General features: G+C 45.5%; 1 protein-coding gene across 2 annotated transcripts in view; it reads left to right on the top strand.

Moving 5' to 3' along the window:
* The window catches only part of LIN9 (lin-9 DREAM MuvB core complex component), a 47,217-nt gene extending 41,438 nt beyond the window's left edge, over positions 1-5,779 (top strand). For both annotated transcript variants that reach the window (XM_075595487.1, XM_075595486.1), the window contains exons 11-15: positions 465-545; positions 1,161-1,286; positions 2,375-2,560; positions 3,723-3,820; positions 5,302-5,779. In XM_075595487.1, the coding sequence (XP_075451602.1) occupies positions 465-545; positions 1,161-1,286; positions 2,375-2,560; positions 3,723-3,820; positions 5,302-5,407 (597 nt within the window). In that variant the 3' untranslated portion in view covers positions 5,408-5,779. The remainder of the gene's footprint in view (positions 1-464; positions 546-1,160; positions 1,287-2,374; positions 2,561-3,722; positions 3,821-5,301) is intronic.
* The last annotated feature ends 4,992 nt before the right edge of the window (positions 5,780-10,771 follow it).

The following is a 10,771-nucleotide window of genomic DNA, read 5'->3' on the forward strand; positions in this document are numbered from 1 at the left end:
GGGAGGGGGGCATGGAGCTGTATTTGCCTTACTCGCTCCATGCAGGAAAAGGCGCCTCCTCAATGTGCAGCTCGGATAGAGATTGGCTGAGCGCCAACCAGTCAGGTGGGGGGATTTGTATTTATTTTCCCCCAGCGCGCACCTGTCACCCTGTGGTGACCAGTTTTGTCTAGGGGACGACGCACGGCCCAGCAAACCTCCTGTTGGTGGCCCTAACCGCCTGCGCCCCCCCTAAATAATCATGCACCCCCCAGTTTCCGCACCGCTCAGAGGTTTCTTGTTGTGTTCGCGTGACACACCTACACACTAACGTGTCGCGACACACAGTTTGGAAAGCTCTGGCCTAGAGAATTTAACTACACATTTTAAACCATGTTTTTCATCATCTATATATAAAAAAAAAAAAATAGCCCATATCATGGTTCGTCATTTAATTTATATATTATTATTTTTTTCATCTTTAGACCAGGTTATCGAAGATCCTCATGATTAAGAAGGAACACATCAAGCAACTTAGAGAAATGAATACAGAAGCAGAGAAACTGGTGAGAAACGCTCATTTAGTTTTCTTATTACGTCTTCCCTTTCCAGCCGAGCCCTTTCTTCTCCTTTGGGTCTTAGAAATGCCGTAAATCTTCCTAGTCCAAAAACAGATGTTTTATAGATCCAGTATGGGTCACACACTTGAATGGCCATAAGGTGTCTTCCATCACCACAAGGGGTCTTATGAAATAGCACCACTTAGTGAATGTACCTGTGTTGTCTCTTCTCTGCCTTAGGCCGCGCTTATGGCGACAGTGACGCGACGTCAAAACAAATGTATTGACGCCGTCGCATGCGCTTATAGTTGGAGCGAAGCGACGGCTTGGTCGCGATCGCTGGAAGTCACTTCAATTTTTCCAGTAATTGCAGCGTGATGTCACCGGAACTATAAGCGCAGCCGTAAGCTGCTGAAGATTGCTGTTAGACATGTACAGACTGCTACTTATGTTCTCTTAAACAATACACTTTAAGAAATACTGTTTTAAGCAACTCGCACACAAACTCCCCTTGTTTCAAACTTGGAGCTGAGATGCCAAAGTTTAGTTTCCCGTATTCTGTTTGTGTTATAATATTTCAATGTAAATATTTCAGATCTGGTCTAATTTTGCTTCCTACAGAAATCTTACTCTGCTCCCATTGGAATAGATTTTCAAAGACGATACGCAACCATTGTTCTAGACCTGGAGCAACTGAACAAGGATCTTAACAAAGTCCTTCATAAAGTGCAACAGTACTGTTATGAGGTAGCTACCACCAGCTGATGTTCCAATTCATGAAACAATGTATTGTTCAATCTATAATGTTGGGTGCATATAGGTGTTGGCATAGTTACCTTAAATAGTGTGTGCTTTTTTTTTTTTAAGTACGTAATTGCACACGTGTGCTCTAGGGGTGGCCAACTCCAGTCCTCAAGGGCCACAAACAGGCCAGGTATTACAGAGATCCCGGTTTCAGCTCAGGTGGCTCAGTCAGAATGACTGAGCCACTGATTGAGCCAACTGTGCTGACGCAGGGATCTCCGTAATACCTGGCCTGTTTGTGGCCCTTGAAGACTGGAGTTAAATACTCCAGGTTTACTGCCTTGGTAAAAACAATCAATGACATTGTGATACTGTGCTTGGTGATGGCAATAATAGCAAATGTATATGGCCCGTTGGGCATTAGGCAGTTGCAAGCAGTCATTAAAATGTATAGGTGGAAAATTAACCGTTGAAGCCCCGGTCCCACTTATATTCTACTTTTGGATTTGCAGTTAAGTGAAAGCAGTCATCCATTTAACACCCATCATTTTAAAGTTATTTTAAGATGTTTCATAGCTTTGCAAACACAGGCTGTGAAGCACAATAACATAGTGTGTCTAAGTGGAAGTGGGGCTTTAGATCACGGTTATTTAAAGGCCCCAATGCTACATATTCTGCCTTTCCTTGATAAGTGGTCGAGTGACTAGCACTTTAGGGCACGTCAGCTGCAACATTTCAACCCACTAAGTGTACTGAGGTTTCCCAGGCAAACAAAGATCCTTTAGCTTTCGAGGAAATTATATCCTGTTTAGTTCAACAATCAACAAACCTTTTATTGTGTCTCCTATTGGTAACTGTAGTGAGCAGAGGCTGCAGGTTGGGGCTCATGGTTTTACCTAGGCCTCTGTAATGAATGACACTTTGCCGGTTATAACTTGGTGTGGAAATCTCTTTGAGCTAATCAGAAGGCTGCAAATCTTCTTCTATCCAGTTTCAAAGGCATTCTTTCTGTTTCATACATTATTTTGAGGCCTGCCTTGCCTGTGTACAATTGTATGTGTTTTAACAGTTTCTCTCTACCATTCCTCCAGCTCGCTCCAGACCAGGGACTTCAGCCTGCAAACCAGCCGACTGATATGAGGCGGCGGTGTGAAGAGGAAGCACAGGAGATGGTCCGCCAAGCTAACACGACGACCGCCACAGGGCAACCATGTGTGGAGAGTGAGAGTCTGACAGAGTTAATCTCCAGATTAACTGCGATCCTGCTGCAGATAAAAGTAAGATGCGTAAGAAGTTGATACAGAATACAGTTCATGTTATCCATGCACCATCATAAGAGGAAAGGCCAGTGGCTTGTTCGGCTATGATTTAAAGTGATTTGACATGTTGTCGATAAGCTAAAAAATGGAAAGGAAGTGGCATGCATTTGGGCTACCTTATTGCAGAAGACGGTGCTGTAATTGTCTATTTGAGTCTTTTCACTATCGACACATCAGTGTCTATAGCGAAAAAGACTCAAAGGTATTGCATCTTCTAAACCAGCGGTGTGCAAAATGGGGGGCGTGCGAGATTCGCTGCGGGGGGCGCGGATTTTACAGAGGCCCCGCTCGCTTCCCGAAGGCATTTAAATTAATGCTGGGGGAGCTGCAGGGCCTCTGTTAACCTTACTTACCTTGATTGAGACGCTCCTGGTGACGCGTCGCCATGGCAACACAGCGTCAAATGCCGTTGCGGGGTCATGTCACGTTGCTATGACACCGTGACGTCATGGCGCCAGGCTGTCTGAATCAAGGTATGGTGGGGAGGAGGGGGGTGAGAGGGGGAAAGCCAGCATGGGGGTGCAGGGGAAAAAGATTGTGCCCCCCTGTTCTACACTATAGAGTGAATGTAGAACTAGCCTTTTGTTTAAAACAGGATCTTGTTTTGGTGGGGTTATTATGCCACCTTCTAAAAATGGTTTGTATTGTAATGTTGTGTATGCCTTTACTTCTATTCCTGCAAATCTCAAATTGGCCCCCCTGTGAAGTCAAGACAAGTTGATGTGTGACACCTGTTCCCACAAACTAACCCGCCGGGGAGTCCTCGAACACATTTTGTTAGTACTTGTTAAATATCAGAATATTATCTGCCAGTAAGTAGAATGCAAGTCATTCATACATTTACCGTGCAGATATTTCACCAACATTTTGGCTCCAGTGAATGGGACTTGTGTCTAGAAATGTGAACTAGAAAAATGAATAACAAATATTGTGATATCGGGGGAGAGAAACTAACTCCATTAATGAAAAAGGTCAAATATAGGGATTTCTAAGTTCATGTTTAACTCCATGGTAACATTGTCTAGTGTTCCAAGTCTGTTCTAATTCAGCTTAAAGCTAAAAGATACTATTCTGCCGAAAACTTGCTAGTTTTAACCAATATCATTTATTTTTCTTGCAGTGCTTAGCAGAGGGGGGAGACCTGAATTCATTTGAGTTTAAATCTTTAACAGATTCAATAAATGATATAAAGAGTTCAATTGACCCTTCTAATGTCAGGTATGTGTGTCTTTCTGATATTTTTCTTTTGTGACCATTTCAAATACTGTAACCCTGCTTTATAGTGTCCCTTGGGAGACTGCTTTTGTGTAGTTAACAGTATGTAGCGCTGCCTGCACCTTTTTTAAGGCTACGGCCACAGTGGTACCTGCGATGCGTCCACAGTTGAAAGCCACGTTGTGCAGTATATAGGGGAGCGATGGGATGCGCGGGGGGCGCGGCCATGACGGGGCATATCTGCCCTTCCATTGGCTGCACACTGACCATGTGATCGCATCGAGGCACGGGAAGACAAAATTCTTGTCTTCCCTGCAAGCGTACGCGTCACAGCGCTTTGCATGCCCACACATTGCCACTGGGGCCTCCCCATAGAGGGCTGTGCCGTGTGGCGCGCACGCTGTAGCGTGCGCCACAGCAGCCACTGGGGACCAGGCCTAAGTGTACAACCAGCCATCACTCATTTACTTACCGGAAACCATGTGTAATTCATTAGGTCTCGATCTTACCAGTTAATAACATGATAAACTCTCTTACAGCCCACAATGATGTGTCCGCTAGTGACTGTTCTCCTTTCAAGGCCAAAATTGTGAAGGAAGTGAGAGAAAAGGTTTAGGATTACCATAAAGAATTCCAGCATCACTTTTTCCAGGAAAATGCTACGGCCGCGCCTATATTCGTTGGTACGGCGACGCCGTACGCCGTACGCTGACGTCACGCTGCGGTCGCTGAAAAAATCAAATTGAATTGACTTCCAGCGATCGCAACCAAGCGGTCGCGTCGCTCCTACTATAAGCGCACGCGACAGATTCAATCCATTTGTTTTGACGCGACTTAGCCGGAACAATAAGCGCGGCCTAAGAGTTGCCTATTTAGGATAGTCGGCGTATATTGCCATATATTGTATCCGTTCCTGTTGAATTTTGGTTCAGGTCAAAAACGTCAAATAACCAATAATTTGGTTACTGAAATATGTGATATTTTTTTGGGTGTGGACTTCCTCATTTACAGATGAATGTGCAAGGTACAAGACGCGGTCACTGAATTTTACACCTGTATTGTGATGCATTTGACCCAAGCCATGCTTTCCATTCACATTCTAATTCTTTATGAAATCCTTCAGTGTGTCACCTTTCCTTGTAGGTTAATTCAGGGGAGTAATAGCACGCAGTGCTATGTAAACTATGCGTCGGTGAGACTGATTTTAAATACACTCTTTCCATGCATTTAAAAGCTTGGCGATTCAAACACAAGAATAAAAAAACATTGTACAAAGATTGAGCCTAGTATGAAATTGCAGAAGGGTGCTGCATAATTTAAGATGTTTGCAGATACTGCACAGAGAACCAGGTGAGCACAGAAGTGAAAAGCAACAGTCCTACTTTAGCCTTGGTAAATCGCATAAAGAGGTTTGTGGTTATTTGCTACGTTATTTTTAAAGTATGATTATTGCCAATTAATTTGGTTCTTTTTTTTCCCTCCAGTTGTTTTCAGAATAATGTTGAGATCCATGTTGCCCACATCCAGAGCGGACTAAGCCAGATGGGCAACCTGCATGCATTTTCTGCCAATAACACCAACAGAGACTGAATACTGTACATTATTTATGAAGATGCATCACACATGCTGGAGGAAATATTCGGTTCCGTAAGGCGAATCCTGCTGCCAGCAATACATTTTGGAAGAGGCGAAAGAAGGAAGAAAAAAAACCTAATCTGTTCTTGATCATCTTCTTTTTGCTTGAAAAGGAACACGCATTATTGACGACGACAATAATTTTATTTACCTTTCCCGAGGATAAAAGTGCTCCAGTTTTGTCTTAAGGATGCTCACCTTTCATAGTGACTAGATGTCCCAAAAGCCAGGCTACATTCAAATCTTCTACAAATGCGCAGACATCTTACAATGGAGATGGACAAGAATACTCCTTGGCAACTTCCATAAAATCTGTAACACACAAAATGCTTTTTGGCTCTTAATCTTCAGTCTTCAATAGGTAACTACAAAGAATTGGCCTCACCAGATCTCCTCTTATGGTCTAAATTCCACATACCTACAGTTAGTCGTGTGTCTGGTCTTGATAGCATTAAAGTCCCATTCTCAAGTGAGTGGGTGGGGGGAAATGTGTAAGGTGGAAAACGTTCTTGTACGATAACTTCAGACCAACACAGTTATCTAACGCGCTGTGACTATGTTTGCTTTGCTTGCTCAAATTGAAGACGATTGGCCTGCCGACATTATTTTGACTGGACAAACTAGGTACTTTTTGACTAGTGTATTACAGCCAAACTATTTCTTGTTATCCCAGTTCTACGAAGCAAATGAAGTGAGAGGAGCGATTTTACCCAGCAATGCATTGCAAATGGATTGAGAAAAAAAAAACGGTGTTGTCACCGGCCTACTTTCCACCTTTTTTTTTTTTTTTCTTTCTTGCCATTATTCACCCTACTGAAATGAACTGTTAGATTAATTTCGTGGTTATCCCATTTTATTTACTAATTTAAAAAAAAACACTTTTTTTATGGATAATTTTTTATAAAGGAAAATATATTCGGATAACCAGAGGGTTGACCTGCAATAGCGAATTACACAAACCCGTGCAAGAGTATATTCTGATATATTCATCTTGTAAAAAATGTGTATTGGGTTGTTTAATATAGGAGATAAAGAGCTTAATTATTAAAAAAAAAAAACGTTTTCATATTTGGTGTTTTTAGGCGATAGCTGTAGAAAGTTATTTCTGATTATTTTAGATGCCTCAGGAAATTGAGTCTTTTGTATGCTAATGTACAAAGCAGATGCAACAGGGATATTTTCAGACTGAAAAGCTTGCATAGTTTGAAGAAAAACAAAAAACACAAATTTTCCAGTGTGTTTTGTTTCCTTTCGTTTGGTGGACTGCAAAACTGCAGACTCTTTATTTCCATAAACCTTTTTTTCTCCTTCAGGTTTTCCTACATCGACTATCCTTGCAGAAAATGTGTAAGCTATTCAATAAATTGACTTTTAGGGAAAGTGATATTTTAAAGGAGAAAAAAAAGTGCCAAGGAAATTTAGCCATCCAAGGACATTTTGACCTTTGCAAACCAGCAGAAAAGCAAAGTGCCAACAAATATTCTGCTAATTACTTTCTATAGCAGAAGATATACTTAATTTGAGTGCATGCAATATTTGCACATAGGTATATAGTTATTACTCTGGGAACAGGCATAGGAACAGTTTCCTCCAACTTCATAAACTTTGGGTTGTTTTCATGTGTTATGGTCACTTAGAGTGCTAGGCACATTTTCAATTCATGTGTGCTGTTTTGCTTAACACTTCTAAACCATCACCACAATCTTCCTAAGGCTGCGGCCCCAGTACCTGCGCTGCATGCGCGTCAGCGAGGCTGGCGGCGTGTGCAGCCGATTCCCCTGGTCTGCAGGGAGCTGCAGACCAAAAGATAGGGGGGGAGGAGGGAAGGGGGCACGGCCGTGACGTCACCCGGCATGTTCGCCCTCGTTGGCGGAACCGCCGGGGGCGTGGCTTAGCGCCCCGTCGCGACTCCTGCTCACAATTCTCTTGCGAGCAGGAGTCACTGTTCGCAGAGCGCAGCGCCCCCCCCTCGCAGCGGGCCCGGTCCCATTGTGCAATGGCTATTGTCCCTGCAGCGTCCCCAACACCGGGCGCTGCAGTAGCCAGCGGGGACCTGGCCTTAGGTTGCTCCATGTAGAAACAAAAAATCCAAAAACAGGAACGTCACAATGATCTAATGCAAAAATCAAGGGTGCATACTCGTCAACAGGCTGGCTCCCGACGTGACAAACAAATCCAATACACATAAGAGAAGCTGCAACCCCCTATGATTCGAAATCCTTGCTTCAATAAACACTTGGAAATCTTTATAGATTTACTTCAAAAAGCATCGGGACATGCAATGTTTCGGGCTCCACCGAGCTCTTTGTCAAGCATTGTGATCCAATCAGATGCGCCTGTGAATATACAACACACAATATGGTGCGACCCCTACACGTTCAGTGACATCACCCAATGGTGCAAAAATGTCCCCTTACCTACTTTGGCTCAGGCAAAAAAAAATACCTGAGGGACCTTCCGTAGCTGGTTTGAGCCGCCACTGGGTGATGTCACCGAACATGTGGGGGCCGGCGCCATATTCTGTTGTATATTTAAGGGCGCTTTTGATTACATCACAATGTATGACAAAGGGCACGGTGGAGCCCGAAACGTTCCATGTCCAGGTGCTTCTTAAAGTAAAGATCTATAAAGATTGCAGCTTCTCTTACATGTATTTGCTTCATTTTGAACTCTTGAACCGTGCCTTGCGGATTCTGTGGAAACATCCTTCCTACGTTGGTTAGACACTTGTGATCACCTCCCAGAAAGTACACTGTTTAAGGAATGTGTTATACTTGCAAGAATGTAAAAAGTCAGACATACAGTAGACTTTTTCTTATAGGTACGTGATTCATTGAAGATGTTGCAAGAAATGCTGAAATGCTTTAAGTTTCCGATTTAAATGGAGGTAATTGGGCAATGGTGAGAAGATGTAACATACCGTTAACAATGCATTGGTTTCTGTTTGACTTAAATGAAGGCTGGTTAGGTTGCACTACAAATCACTACATTGAATAGTAAAAGCTATCATTGTATTGTTATTTTTACAACTCCTGCCAATGTACATAGTGCTTTACACACAGAGAGAGACAGAGAGAGACAGAGAGAGACAGAGAGAGACAGAGAGAGACAGAGAGAGACAGAGAGAGACAGAGAGAGACAGAGAGAGACAGAGAGAGACAGAGAGAGACAGAGAGAGACAGAGAGAGACAGAGAGAGACAGAGAGAGACAGAGAGAGACAGAGAGAGACAGAGAGAGACAGAGAGAGACAGAGAGAGACAGAGAGAGACAGAGAGAGACAGAGAGAGACAGAGAGAGACAGAGAGAGACAGAGAGAGACAGAGACTACAGGGAAGATTAATACAATCAGAGAAAAGTACAATTTGGGGGGAAAGGAGTCTGTGACACACAGGTTACATTCCAAGTGGTGTAGTTGGTGACAGGCTGAAGTGCAATTAGTACAAGGCTGGGTCAAGAGGGTGAGTGAGTGTGTATGGTGAGGGTCATGTCATTTTTTTTGTCTGCAATGGAAATGCTTCATTGTAAAGGTGACTTCATGGGGATTTTAAGGTTGGGGAGAGAGAGAGAACATGTCTGATATTGAGGGTAAAAGAGAAGGGGGTTTGTATGAGAGAAATTTGGGCTGTGATGGAGCTGTAGAAACATGTGGAGCATATACATGACATCCTTGAAAAGAGCGAAGATGGCAAGCGGATCATAAAGGGAGATTCACTAAGCTCTGATGTGGGGTATCGCACTGTGCTGTGGTTAGTGCCAGTTAACACCAGATGGGGTGTGATACCTTCCACACCTGTGCTTGCTGAATCCGGGCTGCAGTGGAAGATGAGAGGAAGAGAAGTGAAGAGCCTCAAAGGAGAGGAGGAGCATTTTGTAACTGGTACAGAGATTATTGGGAACCCAGCCAATGCGTTTGAGGAGGCGAGAGGAAGAGTTTATAATCAACCTGATGACATGGCCATCGTACAATGTGAAATCCTGCCTTTCCCAACACAATAAAGAAGCTAATTTTGTGCCAGTCCTGTAAAAAGAGCATTAAACAGCACAAATGCCAAACTTGTCCAAAAGGACTCCCAGGTGTATTCATAAATTAAATTTTTTACTTTTAAAACTGGACCTTTCTTTCTTTTTTTGACTGACTTCTCAATACAGAAACCATGACTGCAAACACTAGAAACCTTAATGGGAGACATTAACAATCGGAAACAAATATGTTAAGTCAAAACAACATCTCCTGACTTCACGGCTCAGTGCAATGGCAGATGCTTACATTTGACATTTTGGCGACCTGGGCATACTGAATGCTGATCAGCCTTATTATTATTTTATTTTTTAAGTTGCAAGAAATCAATCGCAACAAACTATTTTGCCATTTTAACATTTGTTATTTGTTAAAGTTTCCTAACTTGAATAGCGTTGTTAGTTTAGGCCAGCGTTTCCCAAATGGTGGGTCGCGACCCGGCACCGGGCCACGGCACCAAAATTGCCGGGTCGCAGCGAGGCTGGCCGCGCGGTGTATCCCGTCCCCCCTGCTCAATTTTAAAAAAATGGCGGCGATTCCCCCCGCGGTCCCGCGCGCTTGCACAGGGCCCGCTCCCTTCCTCCCCCCCGCTCCCTTCCTCCCCCCCCGCTCCCAACGTGGGACGGAGGAGGAAGTACCAGCTCCTCTGCGGCCCGCACGTTACGTGGGACGGAGGGGGAAGTACAAGCTCCTACTGCGGCCCGCTTCCCCCCGCGGCCAGCTTCCCGAGCTCACCTCCCGTGGCACCCCCTCCGAGCCCATCTCCCGTGCCCCCAAGCCCACCTCCCGTCCCCCCAAGCCCACCTCCCGTCCCGGGCAGCAGGGGATATCGGGGGCAGCAGGGGAAAGCGTCTGGCGGCAAGGTAAGTCACCCCACCCAGTCACTGCCTCCCACCCAAGTGCCCCTGGCCCCCTCCCCACCCCAGTGCCCCTGGCCCCCTCCCCACCCAAGTGCCCCTGGCCCCCTCCCTCCCCACCCAAGTGCCCCTGGCCCCCTCCCCACCCAAGTGCCCCTGGCCCCCTCCCCACCCAAGTGCCCCTGGCCCCCTCCCCACCCAAGTGCCCCTGGCCCCCTCCACACCCAAGTGCCCCTGGCCCCCCCTCCCTCCACACCCAAGTGCCCCTGCCCCCCCCCTCCCTCCCCACCCAAGTGCCCCTGGCCCCCCCCTCCCTCCCCACCCAAGTGCCCCTGGCCCCCCCCTCCCTCCCCACCCAAGTGCCCCTGCCCCCCCCCCTCCCTCCCCACCCAAGTGCCCCTGGCCCCCCTCCCCACCCAAGTGCCCCTGGCCCCCCTCCCTCC

Source organism: Ascaphus truei, chromosome 4 (assembly GCF_040206685.1).
Source record: "Ascaphus truei isolate aAscTru1 chromosome 4, aAscTru1.hap1, whole genome shotgun sequence".
NCBI classification, from domain to species: Eukaryota; Metazoa; Chordata; class Amphibia; order Anura; family Ascaphidae; genus Ascaphus; species Ascaphus truei.